Source organism: Trifolium pratense, linkage group LG4, assembly GCF_020283565.1.
Source record: "Trifolium pratense cultivar HEN17-A07 linkage group LG4, ARS_RC_1.1, whole genome shotgun sequence".
In the NCBI taxonomy this organism is placed as follows: Eukaryota; Viridiplantae; Streptophyta; class Magnoliopsida; order Fabales; family Fabaceae; genus Trifolium; species Trifolium pratense.
Window position 1 is genome coordinate 27,680,143 of NC_060062.1, and position 17,468 is coordinate 27,697,610.

The 17,468-nt window shown below is 33.7% G+C and overlaps 2 protein-coding genes, 1 long non-coding RNA gene and 1 pseudogene across 4 annotated transcripts; 2 read left to right on the plus strand and 2 right to left on the minus strand.

Annotated features, from left to right (window-relative positions):
• The first annotated feature begins 244 nt into the window (after positions 1–244).
• LOC123922395 lies at positions 245–637 on the plus strand. Its single transcript, XM_045975117.1, has one exon. The coding sequence runs from the start codon at positions 245–247 to the stop codon at positions 635–637; it is 393 nt and encodes a 130-aa protein (XP_045831073.1).
• Positions 638–1,134: 497 nt separating this feature from the next.
• LOC123920143 (protein MAIN-LIKE 1-like) lies at positions 1,135–3,939 on the minus strand. 2 transcript variants are annotated; one of them, XM_045972300.1, is made up of 4 exons: positions 3,802–3,939; positions 2,947–3,421; positions 2,125–2,841; positions 1,135–2,023 (listed from the first exon to the last, which is right to left on the minus strand). In XM_045972300.1, exons 2-4 carry the CDS (start codon positions 3,412–3,414, stop codon positions 1,271–1,273), a joined length of 1,938 nt encoding a protein of 645 aa, XP_045828256.1. In that variant the 5' UTR covers positions 3,415–3,421; positions 3,802–3,939; the 3' UTR covers positions 1,135–1,270. The 2 variants fall into 2 exon arrangements, with proteins under 2 accessions (XP_045828256.1, XP_045828257.1); XM_045972301.1 differs by lacking the exon at positions 3,802–3,939 and having other exon boundaries at positions 2,947–3,528.
• Positions 3,940–6,470: 2,531 nt separating this feature from the next.
• LOC123922396 lies at positions 6,471–17,323 on the minus strand (annotated as a pseudogene).
• LOC123920145 lies at positions 13,153–13,749 on the plus strand. The gene is made up of 2 exons (XR_006813550.1): positions 13,153–13,591; positions 13,678–13,749. It is a non-coding gene; the product is annotated as an uncharacterized LOC123920145 (long non-coding RNA).
• Positions 17,324–17,468: the final 145 nt, after the last annotated feature.

Below are 17,468 nucleotides of genomic sequence, written 5' to 3' on the forward strand. Positions count from 1 at the left end.
TTGAATTTTATATTATGTTACGTAATTTTCAGTTAATGAATGTTTGAATTAACAATATAAGTTGTAAGTTTTTTAATTAATCAATATGTGCAACAATAACCATCACCTACCATTTAAACTTCACTTACCACATTAACCATCACCTACCACATTAACCATCACCTACCACAATAATGTGCAACAATATGATCTATAAATTAATGTACATTACCACATCTTTTTTCAACACTCAACTCACAAAAAAATGGATGTCTCACTCACACAACGCATGAGATCTACCCTTGCAGCAGTTTACTTCAACCACGAAAAACCAATTTTGTTTCGCATTAACGATGGTGAAACGTTCGATGGTCTGAAACAACAACTGAACGAGCTGAATCGTACCACCAACAACCAGAACGATAACAGAACAGTTTCGAGTCTCAAGTACCGTAAACCGTCGATCGGTCCCGACGGACGCATTTCCTTCACCGATATGATGCTTGAAAACAATGATGATATTGAAACTATGTTCTCAATTTTCGAGCAGTATAGCAACAGGGGGCCTATCGAATTAGATGCAACGCTGACAAGATCTGTCGAAGCCATCCTTGCTAGCCTTGTTCGTCCGGAAGATCGAAATCATGTTTCCATTTGATGCGTTGTAACAATTTCATTCCGATGTAATTCCTAATTTCCGTTTATTGTGTTTGATTTGTCTAATTTCGTTTTAGTATTAAAGTTCGTTTCAATATTAGAGTTCAATCGAAACAATTTTAATATCGAGTTAAATCCTACCTTTCTTCAATCATACCATTCTTCAATCCCCCCCATCATGTCTTTTATACCCCCTATACACATGAATTTCGCAAAATATAACTTATTTCGACCCGCAGAAACCGAAACTTAAGTTTCGATTGATACAAACCGAAATTACTGGGAATTTAAACAATTTCGAGCCGTATAAACCGAAGTATATCAGGCCAAAAAACCAGTCAATGTGAGTCTCTGCCTTGCACCACCTCTACACATTTGAGGTCCAAACCTGTTTATAACACATTTTAGTATGTTATATATGACAGAGCATCAACATATTAACCATCCAATCTAAAAATATTTTAGCGATTAATAAAAAACGTAACAACCGGTAACAAATTACGAATTAAACGATACTAAAATACGTAGTGTACTACATCCGATTGTCATAATCAAAGTTACATCAAAAATAAAAACAAACATCAGAGTTTATAAACAACCACGTCAACATTAAAGTTACAAAAACAAACAAAGTCTACCCCCGAGTGTGGTAGCGTGTCCCCTTCCCCCGCTTAATTCGCCTATAAGCAAGTATCGGATTAAGCAAATTCAGAATCCGCTGCAAAGTACCATGAATTGGAGTTCCTTCAACCGCCTCACCATCGCGAACTGCCCTTTCGACCTCAACCTTGACACTCCGGCAAACTTGCATTAGATTAGGGTCATTTCTTGCTTCCGCCGCCTCTATTAACACCTCTAAATTAGGTGGCCTTGGTGGTGATTCAGGAGCTTCTACGGGTCGCATAACTGGATGCGACACTCTATAAAACCATGACATATATCCGGGTTCAGTGTCCCACGGGCTTGTAACAGGCCGACCCCTCATCTCTTCATCTATCATTCTCAGCTCCAATTCTTCCGTAAACACACGATCTATCTCACACAAGTTCATCCCCGGCGTTGCAGACATACTCGGGTTTCTTGGAATGCCTTGCACATGTTGAAATTGTCTTAGCACACGTTCCGGCAAATGCTTGGCTTTCAATTTACCACACCTTAACCATCCAGAAAACCAACATGCATTTATCAAAGGTCGCACTTGTCGGTGGGCATCATACGGGCTGAACACGCAATCGTAAGTTTGAATATTGTCCAAACTGCTTCTATATCCAGCTGCATCCTTATGTCCTTGCCCAGGAACAACCTTTGAATTTAGTGGCATGTTCGCTGTATATCTAGGAGCCTCCACCCACACACTAAGTCTCGGAAAGTGCGCAATAATCCATCCCTGAAAGTATGACGAACAAGATTCATTATAGCCAAACATAGTCTATGTGACAAATTAGACAAATACAAATAATATCTTATATAACGCTCATATATTTTTACCTGAAGAAATGACATGTAGCCAGCCATCTGAGTCGTGCTAACCGCAGACCCGTGATCCAAATAATGCTGCAGATGAACAAGAGCAGCAGCACCCCAATTCCATTCATGAACGCATGACAAATCTTGAAAGTACTGCAAATACACAACATCCGCGTAGTAACTGCTCTTGTTGCTGAATATGGTACAACAGACCAAATGTAGCATAAAAGCCCTTACGCTCCTCTCCCTGTAAAGCCTAACAACATGCGCCGGCTTATTTTCAGCAATCGCTCTTTCAGCAGACGTCTGGTTTGTTGTGTATAGAGTTTGCAGGGTAGTATGCTTCAAATGTACCCCGTTGGTTTCGGCAAATGCTTTATCAATATCCTCTCGCTCAACTCCTAGATATGAACTAACCATGTCAGCCCCTTCTCCCCTTGACATCTTCGTATGGTTCAAAAACTTTCCTTGGATTGGAAGATGTAACAGACATTGTACATCGTCCAAAGTGATGCCGAGCTCACCTAACGGAAGGTGGAAAGTACTTGTTTCCGGATGCCATCTTTCAACAAATGCCCATATAACCCCATAGTCAAGTACGCTAAAATTGACACGGGTAAGCGGCTCCAATCCCGATGCTTCTATTGGATCCCAAAACCACCTCTCACTACGAGGCGGTTTGACGATGTCCATAACCTTTTTCCCGCTAGCTTGGCAACGCAGAGTCCTCTTTAAAACCTGAAAAATTCCAACAACACAAAACATTGAAAACTTAATTAACATAATCACAGTATTTAAAACAATTAATACATTTAATAAAACAATTAATACACTTAACGGTACCTCGTGATCATCTGGTTCTGCATCCCATATCGGAACCGCCCTATGATTTCCGTATTGTGTTAATAATGACATATCACTTGGTCCTCCTCCATAACCCTCATTTGCTGCATCTCGTCGTGGTTGCCGTGGTCGCTGTTGCGGTCTCCGTCGTGGTGGTTGTTGCGGTTCTTCAATTTGCGGTTCATCAGGTTGCGGTTCTTCAGGTTCGCCATACTCGGCATCCTGATTTAGAAATTGATCCGCGTCAAAATCATCATCCTCAGCAGCATTTTGTGCTTGGCCTAAACGTGACCGTGTACGCGTACGCGAACCACCCGCCTCAGCATCATGTGTCCCTCGCGCCGGAATTGGTCCTTGCTGCTTACTACGACCTCGTTTGGCAGGGCGATTTGCAGCAAGCTCTCTACGAGCGGAAGCATTTGCATTGCTTGGCTTGCCATGTCTACCTCTCCCAACATTTTCTTCCATATTTATCCTAACATGGAAAAATATCTTCACACTCAATACAATCTTATAAACTATGATAAATTCAAACTATAATTCAATCAACATTTAATCCTAACACCTATGGTTAACATTATTCATATGGAAGCATATTGAATTTTACTTACACATTTTGTCAAACACTTAGTGTACACCATAATACCATCTAATTGCATACACAAATTAAACCTAATATCACATGCATTCATGTTAACATCTAACTAAACTAACAACTAACCATTAATCAACAATTCAAACATAGAATTTTGAGATAGAAAATTACTCAGGGAGGGAAAAAAACGTAGAAAAGAGTGAATGTGATAAGAAAAACATGGAATGAGAAAAGAGTGAATGTAAATGCATGGAACTTACTTGATTAAGAATGGTTTGAGATAGGATGTTGAAGTTTTCCACAAAATCGCTCTCAAGAAGAAGAAGGAGTGGTGTTGTTGGTGTTTAGAAGAAAAAACGTAACTGAGAGGTTATGAAATGCTTCTGTTTCTATATCAGTTAACTTCGGTTAACAAAACTCGAAGTTAAACGCGATCGATTTCTATTAACCGAATTTTTTTAAAGTTCGATTCGTATAACCCGAAACACCGTGCAGGGGGAAAAACGTAAGTAAGGGGGGTATAAAAGAAACGTGGGGGGCCTAAAGAGAAAATATCTTAAGACCAAATTACGGTGGAGATTTTTAGTTAGCATTAAAGTCAATCACCATTGATAGATTTGTTATTCATATATCTATATATCTAGTGATGCAAGTAAGAATGAACGAACAAAGAGTAGGGATGGCAGGAAAACCCACACTCGATAGACTCACCTGAACTCAAGTTACGGGCGAAATCCGAGTTGACTGAGTTTGAGTTCGGGTGGCACCTGAATATATGGGTGTGGGTTTGGGTAGTATCAAAGTCACACCCGAAACTCATTCACCCACCCGTTTATATATTAAATTAACTATTTATCATATGTATTTTGCTCCCTTTTAAGTTTTTGAATGTTGTACTGGTGCATGATGTAGTGATGATAATATTTGATAAATTGTTTAGTAAAAAAAAACTATTTTGAAATTTACAAACTATATTACCAAATTATGTTACATTTTGCATTTTATCGAATATAGTTCGGGTCGAGTTTGACTAGATAATCAATTATATGTGTTCTTGTTACGAGTTTGGGTGAAAAAACCCGAACTCAGCGGGTGCGGGTGCAGGGACCGATCCAGAAATTTTAATTAGCGGGGTCAAAATGATTTATATATAAATACATCGTTAAAATGATGACATTGTTTTATTTAAGCAAATATTTTTGAAGATCGAATACAAATTTTTCAGAATTATATACCTAAAAATATAAGACACCTTAGCATCTAAAAAATATGATTTCTCATCTGTATTCATATTTTGAGTGTCGTATATCATTTTACATTTAAATTATATTATATATATTATAGTTAGAATAAATTTCATAGAACCAATTTATTTAAATTCAATTGTTGTCCTTAAGGACCAAACAACCTCCTTAACAATTACTCCCTCCGGTCCTATATATAAGGAACACATTGAGAAAAACACACATATCAAGGAGACTTATTTTTTTATTAAAATTTCTAAAATATTATGTGTTATTCCAAAGTTAACCTTGAGAATGTGTTTGTGTAATTAATGCATAACATTGGAATATGTTGCATTTTACACAATTTAATAAGGGTATATAAGGAATTGTCTATTTAATAAAGAATAAATTTAAAGAGTGTTTCTTATAAAAAGGACAAAAAAAAATTTCCAAAGTGTTTCTTATATATAGGACCGGAGGGAGTATATACTTATTGGAACTTAAAAATACTTCTAACAAATATTATTAGTGAGCTGTGTGGGGACAACCAAATATTTGAAGTGGGGGCAATCCATAAAAATGTGCACTTGTTAGTTAAAAAATAATTAGGGGAGTGGGGTCAATTGCCCCCATTTCTCTTTGAGTAGATCCGTGCCTGTGCGGGTGTGGGTTTTATTTTTCCACCCGAACAACATTTGTATTTGAGTTTGAGTGGCACACGAATATATGAGGGGTTTGGGTAATATCAAACCCGCACTCATAGACACACATTGTCATCCATGAGAAAGAGTTGTATTACAAGCACAATATATAGTGGAAGATCTTGAATTGGTAGAGATGACTTAAGAGGGAATTCACGATGATTGATAAAGTGACAACAGAAGTTGCTGGAAATAATCCAATCCAATATCACTAAAGATAATATTTCCAAGACACTAACAAGTGCCCTTAAGAACACTCAATACTACATGTAGAAATATTATCTTTGAAATTTGTATATTCAACACATTAAAATATAAAACTCTTCTCTTTTTTTTTTTTAAGAAGTCAAAGAAAATAACATTAAATGAGCATAAGGCAAGCCAAACAAAAGTTTACAAATTATATAAAGGGCATAACCAAGCCAGAAAAAATAAATAAATAAATAAATAGGCCTACTATAAACACAAACAAACATGTAACTATAAGATAAGCATTCCTACAAACCATGACACGACATGCCTACGACTTGTAAACACTTTAAGTTTATATTTGTGTTTTTTTTCTTTTCTTTTATGCTATTGTTTAAGAGTATTTGAGATGTAGTTCAAATATTTACTTTGGAGAGTGTGGGTGTACTGGGGCATGGGGTGGTTGAGAGTGAAGTCTATGTGTTGTAATAATTTTCACGTAGTATTTATTCTCTGATTGTCGGTTTTGACAACGGCCGTGATTTTTTCTCCGTTTTGGAGTTTTCACGTTATATTTTTGTGTTGTGATTGCATTTTTTTATTTTCTCTATGTCTGTTTTTCCCAACACAAAATTGGTTTTGTTAAACTCTATATGAATTTTGATGATAACAAAGTATTAAAAGTACAACTGAAATTACTAATGTATGTTCAAGTGTGCGAGATTATAGAAGATAAATCTATTATCACTTTGAACGTATAAAAGAAAAGTTGAAGTGAACTCTGGATTCAAACTCTGAAATCATTCAGAGGTTACAAGCTTCAGAAGCTGACGAGTATCAGAAGTTGGAAGCCTCAAATTTTGTGACAGTCAGACTAAAAGAAAAGGGACAACATCATATTCCCCAACAATATCATCCCTTTGCCCAAACACAAACCCCCGTTCACATCTCAGCAACACTTGCAAGGCCTCTTTCATGGAAGGTCTACTAGATGGAAGTGTTGAAGTACACATCACACCAAGTTTGAAAACTTTGCACATTCCATCCAAGTGACTTGATTCCATTACTTCTTTGTCAAGCAACTCTTCTATATTGCTTTCTGCTTGAATGTGGCGCCAACCCCATTCTGCAAGAGATGAATTCTCATCACTATAATTAGCTTTTTTACCAGTTGTAAGTTCCAATAGGATAACACCAAAGCTGAAGACATCAATCTTTTCATTGACTCTAGTTGTTTGAGCATATTCTGCATTTCAAGCATTACAAAACACATTTAGATCAAACTTAAGGCCTGTTTGTTTCAGCTTTCTTTAAGAATACAATCAAAACAAAAACTGTTAACAATTTTTCATATGTTTGTTACAATTTTTTAGATGAAATGATAAACACCACTCAAACTCACAAACATAATTGCAAGGTCCCAACTTCCCAGGTGAAAATATTCAGTTTAACAATATTAGTGTTGTCATTTAAGCTTAGCTAAGTCGTAAAACCGCTTAAATTATGAAACTAGTTTGAGAAGTTATTGTTAAAAATTGTTTTCGACATCATGAATTATTTTTTTAGCCGTAAAAAAATAATATGATTTTCATTTAAAGTCATTTTAATTTCGGTAAACAAATACAAAATAACTAATGTTTTTCTTCTTTTGTTGTAAAAATAACTAAATAATCAAAACTTTAGATTATTGAATGTCAATACTACTCAATAATTTAGAAATGAATTTTTAGAACTTTTTTAAAAAAAACAGAAGTTGTTTTATGTTTATTTATCATAATGAAAATCACTTTAAAAAATCAATTATCATGAAAGATTTTCTAGAGAAGCTATTAAAAACACTCATTTGAAGCAATTTTTATTTATTTTTTTTTTAAAAAAAATCATGCATATATAGAATGTTAAATAAGGAATATAGTTGTTAATAAGAAAAAACAAAGGAATTAGCATGTGCATGTTTTTCACTTTACCTGGAGCCATATAACCAAATGATCCAACCACACTCGACATGGTGTTAAATTGTCCCGGCTTCATCAACAATCTAGCAAGACCAAAATCAGCAACTTTTGCATTGAATTCAGAATCCAAAAGTATGTTGCTTGTTTTTATATCGCGATGAATAATCGGAGGCAAGCAATCATGGTGCATATAGGACAAACCATGGGCAATCCCAATGGCTATACGCAATCGCTTTGGCCAATCAAGGACAACACGTTGCGCCGAATCCAACATAGCTAATGATTCATTTTTGTTGTGCAGCCACTTGTCTAGGCTGCTATGTTCCAAATACTCATACACGAGCATCATTGAATCCTCATTAGAGATACAACACAAAAACTTCACAACATTTCGATGACGAATATTGCTCAATATTTCAACTTCGTTGTGAAACGGAGTGTCGAGCTCTTGATTTAACTCTCTATTAGTCATGACTTTCTTCACAGCAACATAAGTAAAATTGTCGATTGGAACACGGTATACCGTGCCGAATCGACCACTTCCAATGATATTTTGTTCTGTCATTGAGGAAACTATTTTTGATTTTGTGAAGCTTAGACTTTGAAATGAAATGAGCTGGCATGAACTTTCCAATTGTTCTCTTATTTTGTAAAGTTTGATAATTTTGAAGGATATCAATGAAGCCACTAAGATGGAAACTATCACCAAGATTACAATCAAAGTTGGAGATAAAGATGAGTCATTGCTTTTACTTTGAGGATTAGAATTAGAATTGCAAAGGGTAAGGTTCAATGCATGTGCATCAGCACATAAACCAGAATTGTTCAAAAAGCTTCTATCAAAAGCTAAATTTTCAAATTCAATTGGAACTTTTCCTGTCAAATAATTGGATGATAGATTGAGTTCTGTGATTCTAGGAAGTATAGAAGGTATTTGTCCGGAGAATTGATTTTCTGACAGATCAAGAACACTAAGGTAAGGTAAATGACCAATTGATATTGGAATTTGTCCATTGAGTTGGTTTTGGCTCAAATTTAGTGTCACTAATGATTTCCATGATATTACATCAAATGGAAGTGACCCTTTTAGCTGATTTTGATCAAGCAATAATCTTTCAAGATTAGGAAGAGTTGCTAACTCTTGAGGAATACTTCCATTAAGATAATTCTTGCTTGCGTCCAAGAAGATACACCAATTGGAATTCCACCATAAAATTGATTGTAACTTTTATCAAAAAGTGAAATACTTGAAGACAAATTTTGAGGAATTTCACCATCAAACTTATTATTGTAATAATTAACAATTTAGAGATCGATATATTATATGAAATTAGAACACACTTACTTGATAATCATAATCATATGCTCCATGGTTACCGGAAGCGCGCCAATATCGAAAACATCGATATATTAGACAAGGTCTTCCTCTGCCTATCACTTGCTCCGGTCTTTGAGGTCTTTGATGGGTAAAACCACAAATGAGCTTACTGTGTTTGTACGTGACGGCAAAGGGGACCTAGCCAATCTTATATAAGATCACAACCCTAGTACCACCCATCATGGACTCTAGAGTTGGGCCTACACTTTGTTTCTACACAAATCAGAATTAGTGTTCAAGCCCATTATTACTGATCACAATTATCGGGCTTAAGCATCATCAAATGGATCACAACAACATCAACCCGTTTTTATTAAAATCAAAAGCCACAATTGATTGCAGCCCACAAAATATTAGAAAATATTCTAACATTCTCCCACTTGGGCAAAATCAATTGTGTATATTTAATTTAAAGAAAATACTTTGAAAACGACTCTCGGGTTGATAACATATTTATTAACGTGGCCACAATGATCCCAAGATGCAACATCTAATTAAGACTCCGTCCAACAAAAGTTAAATGATATCGAATCATAGCGGTAATTATATCATTATCGATACAACACCTTCTATGGTTACAAATACCACCAAACCCCGTCGACTAGTCATCTGTGTAGAGTGTAGCGAGAAAATGATATGTTTGTGATCTCAACCATACTATCATTTTCTTCGTCAGTCCTCAATTTCTCTCAAATGCATTAAAGCCAGAGAAATTATATGGTCCATAAGATACCACAAGTCCAAGCTCCAAAACAATGTTGACTACCGCAGTATAATGATCTAATCAACATCGAGCTCCAATATTTTAGACATAATTTCTCTCAAATGCCTCAAAGCCAGAGAAATTACATGGTTCTTAAGATACCATAATGCCTCAGCTCCAAAATAGTGTTGATCACCGGCATAGTGATCCCAACAACACTGAGCTATAATATTTATTTATATAATGCCTCAGCTCCAAAATAGTGTTGATCACCGGCATAGTGATCCCAACAACACTGAGCTCAAATATTTTTATATTTCAAATAATTTCAAATTTATAAAAGGAGTTAATATAAAATTCAAACTCCCACTAATCAAGCATATCAAGAGAATATAAGTTATCTTTATCAAAAAAAAAAGAGAATATAAGTTATCTCCCACTAATCAAGTGATCTATGATGTTCAACATTTCAATGGAAACATAACTGGAGAAATTCATTTGAATCAAAACCAAATTGGATTAGTATTATCATAAGAGGCCAATATAATAGTACAATCACCTTTGGGCAGAATGCACTCACTAGGGATAAAAAAACCTAGTCAAAACCTCATATGAGTTAATCAATGAGTATACATTGAACTTTGAAAGTTGTCACCTTTAGGCAGGCAAATTCCTCCGATCAATACATCCTCCAATAACTTCATCTCAAATTAATTTTTAATCGTAACATATAATAATCACATTTGGGCAGAAAATTACATGTTATAATTAAAATCATTCCTCAAACTACAAAGAAAATCTCATCAATCAATATAAGCGGTTCCACTTTGGTGGTAACGGCCTATACCAACCCACGAAATCTCTTGCATAGGAATCAATAATTAAAAGTTTTCACATATAATTATATGTCTTTAGTTGGGGAGAGAGATCATTACTATGAAACAGTCAACTCATGAGAGATCATTACTGTGAAACAGTCAACTCAATATAATAAATAAATGATTTATGCAGCGGAATAATATGAGACTTCATTTGAAATATTATTGAGGATATAAAGCAAATAGTCCCGAACTTTTATAAATAACATAGGACTCCTCAATATAAGTCTCTATAAACATTTATAAATAGTTGACATGTAAAACTCTCCCACTTGATAGAGAATTATAGTTGAATTTATCAATCCAAAAGCGTTAAAATATTTAAACAAATATTCAACTATTTTCTCTATCACACAATGGACATGTCAAACAATGTCACACTAAATTTATATTTTTCCATAATAGAACTCTCGAAATATTAAACTTGAAATACTCCCACTCAATCGAGTAAAATTTTAAAATTGGAGTATATTGCAAGAAATTAATTGATGATCATATAGAGAGTTTCTAATTTTTAGAATATTATGGAAAATAATAACACTTTTATATATAATTGCACATTTATTATTTCAAAATGAGTCGATAATATCTTAAAAGAATTTCTCCTTATGTGCAATTATATAATAAGTCACAAGAGGATAAACAATTGCACAACTAACCTTCAAAAGTGTGACATCCATCCTTGCAATTAGAGTCAATGAACCTTAATGATTTGAGAGTATAATGAAGTCCTTTACAGCGTCATCTCAAACAGTTCACAAATCAACAACAAACCATTATATCATAATAATAAAATAACTCTAATAATAAATCAATGCAAAGATAATTCAATTTTCAATTGCCTTGCAAAAAAAAAAAACTTGATTTCAGTACTAGTTTACAGTTGAGCATGTACACCAAGAACAACAAGGCAAAAGTGTAGTATAAGACTAAATCGGAACCAGCTTGTGTGCACAAATTCAATAACAAGCGTAGAAAACCAATCAAAATAGAACACACGATTTTAATAAATATTCTGCCACTCAAATTTATACATATATAGCTTCTATCAGTTAACTCTTGACAACACATAAGAGACTGATCACAAGTTATGAATAAGGTCAGAACCGAAATCATATCATTTGATTTTATATTTTTATTCTCATATATATCAACCGGCAAATGTAAGCAGCAAGCATAGAAGATAATCAAATCATAATATTGCACAAATTTACGCTCGGAATGCTCCCGTAATTGAGAAAATTAAATCATATATGGAATTAAACGGAAGCTTCAAACTCTATCATATATAACACGTGAAATTAAGAAAATTAAGTTTCTGAAAAAATAATCTGATCTCTGAGCAAATAAGTGGGAGAAAATATAAATTATAGCAACATCCAAAATTAATAGTCCATAATCTGAATTTGAGCAAAACAGAAGAATTTGAGCACTTATACCATAACACTTTAAATTGAACAACCCGCAATCAGTGGTGGTACCAAAAATAAATAAAAATTTCTCACCAAATTTCTCTTAACATACTTCACATGGTTGCTAAAAAAAATAACAAGGAGTAACAATTTATATAGCTTAAATCCATTAAACATAGATCTCTCACGTATGAGTACAAGGATCGATTTGGAAATCATGATATATAAAGGTATTCATCACACGGAATCAAACAGAAACAACAAACCCTCAAAATAAAATTATTATTTCGACAAAATTTTATTCAAACAAAATATCCGTGTTTTATTTCTATCAATGGCGGCACGACATATAATCAAGAAGGGTTCTGCACCTTTTATTTAAGTATCTGATTTTAACAAAATAATGGAGAAAAAAGGGGGAAGGTAAAGTATCACCCGATCACTATAATTCTCTATCAATTTGCATCGATTTCATGAGGTAGACTGTGGGTTTTGTTTTAAAGATATTTACAAAGAATGAACCCACTAATTTAGTAAAATACTTTTACCGAAATCAAGAAGAACATCATCGAAACATATATATTGTTCATATGAATAATTGTGGACATTAATGAAAAATCCCAAAATTGAAATACGGGTTCTAAATCATATAATAAGGCTCTGATACCACATGTAATAATTAACAATTTAGAGATCGATATATTATATGAAATTAGAACACACTTACTTGATAATCATAATCATATGCTCCATGGTTACCGGAAGCGCGCCAATATCGAAAACATCGATATATTAGACAAGGTCTTCCTCTGCCTATCACTTGCTCCGGTCTTTGAGGTCTTTGATGGGTAAAACCACAAATGAGCTTACTGTGTTTGTACGTGACGGCAAAGGGGACCTAGCCAATCTTATATAAGATCACAACCCTAGTACCACCCATCATGGACTCTAGAGTTGGGCCTACACTTTGTTTCTACACAAATCAGAATTAGTGTTCAAGCCCATTATTACTGATCACAATTATCGGGCTTAAGCATCATCAAATGGGAAATTTTTTTTTCTACCCCAACAATTATCTATCTACCCCAACGTTAATTTTGAATGGACGAATTTGTCCTCATATATAAACTAAAACCATGTTAAAAAAAATTTGGTTACCTGAACACTTTGAAAAAAAGTGTACAGGTATGTACAATCTTTTAAATTTTTGTGTTACCTGAATACTTTCAAAAAAGTGTGCAGGTATGTTGTAAACAACGTTACTACTACAGCCACTCTGTCTCTGTCCTTCGCAGCGACAACCTACCTCTTCTTCTCTCCTAGTCTCCTTGCTAGTAGTAGTAATAGTAGCTTCTCAAAACGATTCATTTCATTTTATGTGCTTCCTTATCTTCTTTCTTGCTTCACACCACAAATCCTAGAGCTGTTCTCAATGAACAAACGCCAATTGTCCAACAACAACCAAACGACGTCGTTTCCGTCCCGGAAGAACAACCACTCAAGCTACGAAATACAAACGAACTCTACGTCTGTAACCTTCCTAGAACCTATGACACCCAACAACTACTCAATATGTTTACTCCTCACGGAACCGTTTAATCTGCACAGGTTTCTCTTTCTTTTACTTTTTTTTGCTTATATATAGTTCTCATGGAATGCTTTTTTATGTTTAATTGTTGTGTTTTGTGCTTCAGGTTTGCAGGAATGTGGAGACAGGTGAGAGTAAGGGGAATGCTTATGTCAAGATGGGATCTTATAATGCTGCTTTCTACTTTATCAACATACCTGCACACTTTTTCAAATTGTTCAGGTAATAAAAAAATTAGAAAATTTCTCCATACCTGCACACTTTTTTTATAGTGTTCCGGTAATCAAAATAAATTTTGTAAAAATTTTTATATACCTGAACACTTTTTTTCGAAGTGTTCTAGTAACCAAATTTTTTTTTTACATACCTGCACACTTTTTTTCAAAGTGTTCAGGTAACCAAATTTTTTTCAACATGGTTTTAATTTATATACGAGGACAAATTCGTCCATTCAAAATTAATGTTGGGGTAGATGGACAATTGTTGGGGTAGAAAAAATAATTTTCCATCAAATGGATCACAACAACATCAACCCGTTTTTATTAAAATCAAAAGCCACAATTGATTGCAGCCCACAAAATATTAGAAAATATTCTAACAATTATGACTTACCATAAAAGTCGTCAAATTAGTACTCCGAAAAAGACCACCAGGAATTTTACCATGAAACTCATTCTTGTAAATTTTCAACTCCAACAAGCTACTACAATTTCCAATTGATTTTGGCAAATCACCACTTAAATGATTTTCATAAACAATTAAATGTTGTAACTTACCATGATAACACAAATTCTCTGGTAACTTACCCTTAAAATTGTTTATTGCGATATGAAAATATTCAAGCTTTGAGTAAAGACCAAAACCAGAAGGAAGTGTGCCTGAAAACTTGTTCATTAAGACATTAAAATTTGTTAAAGATTTAAGATTTCCTATGCTTTGTGGAATCTCCCCTGACAAATTGTTCATGAGCAAATGCAACCATCTTAAATTTTGTAGCTTTCCAAAATCATTTGGTATTTTCCCTATAAGTTTATTCTTTGAAAGATCAATTTATGTCAAATTCAATGCGTCAACCAAACTTGGTATCTCTCCAAAGAGACTATTTCTGTGAAGGTACACTATGCTCAAATTCTTTAGCATGAACAAACTGCTAGGAATTTTTCCAGTTAAATTATTTTTTGATATATTGAAATTCTCCAATGCAACCATTTCACCAATAGCCTCAGGAATTTCCCCTACCAAATTTGAACCATACATGTAAAAAACTTTCAATTTTTTCAACTTTGTTAAGCTTAATGGAAGCTTCGAAGGAGGTAACAAAGAATTAGAGGACATATCCAATAATTCAAGGTTGATCAAGTTACCAACTTCATCAGGAAAAGTTCCATTAAACAAACAATATTGAAGTTGAAGAAATTTAAGCTCTTTAAGCATTCCAATTCTAGAAGGAATATCACCACTGAAATTGGTTGAACCAAGGTTGAGATATTGCAAATGAACCAAATTTTGAATATCATATGGAATCTTGCCAACAAAGTTGTTCATTGACAAATCAAGATACTCAAGCTTGGAACATTTAAATAGAGATTTTGGAAACTCACCAGGAATGAAATTCTTGTTGAAATCAACATGTGTGAGGTTTTTAAGGTCACATATGAAAGAAGGTATAGTTTGAGTTATGTTGGAGTTGACCAAAATCAACTCTGTGACAGAACCTTTGGTGCATGTAATTTCTGGCCAAGAACAATAAGAGGTGTTTGATGAGTTCCAATGACTAAGAAAAGATGGATTTTGTAAGTGAAGCTTTATCTTTAATAAGATTAAGTGTTCTTGTTTCTGAGACGGAGAATTTGCATGGCACAAAATTAGAAAGAAGGCTACATAAAAGTAAAATGAAAATTTAATATGGGATGTGCCTAATATTTTTATGTGAGTGTTTTTGAGTTTTTAACTTTCTAGTTTGTTTATTGCTTTTAGTTGTTTTCAAAAAAGAGTTTGTATGCAAAGAAGGATGTGATGAAGAAGAGTTTTTATAACTGTTGGCTTGGTTGGAAACTTTTGCACACCCCTCCCCTAGTAGAAAAAAATTGAATGGACACGTGTGTTTGTTCAGAAAATTTGTTGCAAAAATATGAGTTAGAATTATTTCAATACCATAAATCAAAGAAAAATATTGATACACATATATATGACTCATAACAAAATAAAATATAGAACGAGAAGAACTTATCAAATTTGATAGAGGCGTGCAAATGCATTGAGCTTAAGAGTATTTCGCCACCACATGTAAGTTATCCGGCGCAGTTTGATCTCATAATACCCTCCACGATACAACAGTCACATCTTCCTAACACTGTACTTGAATTAGTAAGGTATCAAAAAACTACTTTTGGATACTCATGCGAACTTATTATTTTACTTTCTATTACTTATTTTCTCTTTTTAAAAAAATTACTTTGTATTACTTATTTTCACTATTCCTTGTTCTGCCTTTTTCTAAGATGTTCGTCCCTCTCAATATATTGGCAATGTCTTGCGGTATTGTTTATATCCAATTTAACGTTGCAAACTCTTGGTGGTCTAGTCCATTGTTGTGTTTGAGCCTTGTATGATTTTTTTGATTGTATCTCTCCGACTCTCTTGTAATTATTTAGTCTACCTCGGTACGTCTTGTGCAGGGGAGGCTGTTTGTGTTAATATATATCATTTTGGTTTCTTAAAAAAAAAAAACGTTGCAAACTCTTTCTCAAGACAAAACAATAATTCCTATTTAAGTATTTATTAGGATTGATCGAGTATTATATTACTAACAATAAAATAGAAACAGCTATCTTGACTATAACCAACAAATTAAATTGGAAACTATGTAGCATGGGTACTCCTAAAATGGTGAAGTACCCGTACCGGGTACGTATCAGTACCGGATACTCCATGGTACTCGTATGATACGCACCGATTCCGTACCCATTTTTATTTGGTTGATTTATGATGATGAATACGGAAAAAACATATTGACGTTGAAAATTCTCTTAAAATATTATAATTTTTTATTATATTTCAATTATCTCTCATTTTTTATGAAAATAGTTGAGACGATAGACAAAAAAAATTAAATCTTCAAAGCATGATGATAATAATTCATTTAAAAATAATTTTTCTAATATTTTATACTAACGTACCCGTACCTTAAATTTTCTAAAAATATCGTACCACGTACCAGTACCGGTACCGAATACCGGTACCGTACCCGTATCTAGGCAACATAGATTGGAAACGTGCATGACTTAGTCAAGTAGAAATAAAATTGATATAACCACAATTAATATAATAATTAACTTTGAAATAAATTAAAGATAAATATCCAGCAAAATTTTGTCAAACTTATATATTAAAATACATTTATTTAATTATTTTCTTCTTTTTTCACCTTTTTCTTTTAATTTTATGTGAATGGACAAATTTTGTGATAAGAGTTTCTCTTATTATATGTGAGAGATGGAAAAGTGGACGGACCCGTCTTATGAGGAACTCTAGATGAGGGAATTGGATTTCCTCCCTTACAATGTCGTGTCCACTGTAGGAGGTTCAGTCGACAATTTGATGATTTATTTTCCAAATAATTAAATAAATGTATTTTAATAAACCTAAATAAAATATATTTAGGCACACATACAAGTTGTTTCAGTCTCCTTCTGATCGCAGTTGTGAGAGATCGAACCGTGATCTTCCTTATCAAGTTCAACGTCAATCATCATTGAACCAACTAATTAACGATCGGTATCAATACATGCATTTTGTTTCTAAAATATTTGTCAAAAAAATTAATAATTAAAGAACCAAAGATTAAAATGGAAAGAGTGTACTTAAATTTTTTATGATTAATTATTTATTTATTAG

Bases quoted from the DNA above. Each gene is read 5' to 3' on its own strand.
- LOC123922395 (XM_045975117.1), top strand. From the start codon at position 245: ATGGATGTCTCACTCACACAACGCATGAGATCTACCCTTGCAGCAGTT.
- LOC123920143 (XM_045972300.1), bottom strand. From the start codon at position 3,414: ATGGAAGAAAATGTTGGGAGAGGTAGACATGGCAAGCCAAGCAATGCA. The intron at 2,842-2,946 runs GTACCGTTAAGT...GGAATTTTTCAG, and splicing joins CAGAACCAGATGATCACGAG to GTTTTAAAGAGGACTCTGCG. The intron at 2,024-2,124 runs GTAAAAATATAT...TCATACTTTCAG, and splicing joins GCTACATGTCATTTCTTCAG to GGATGGATTATTGCGCACTT.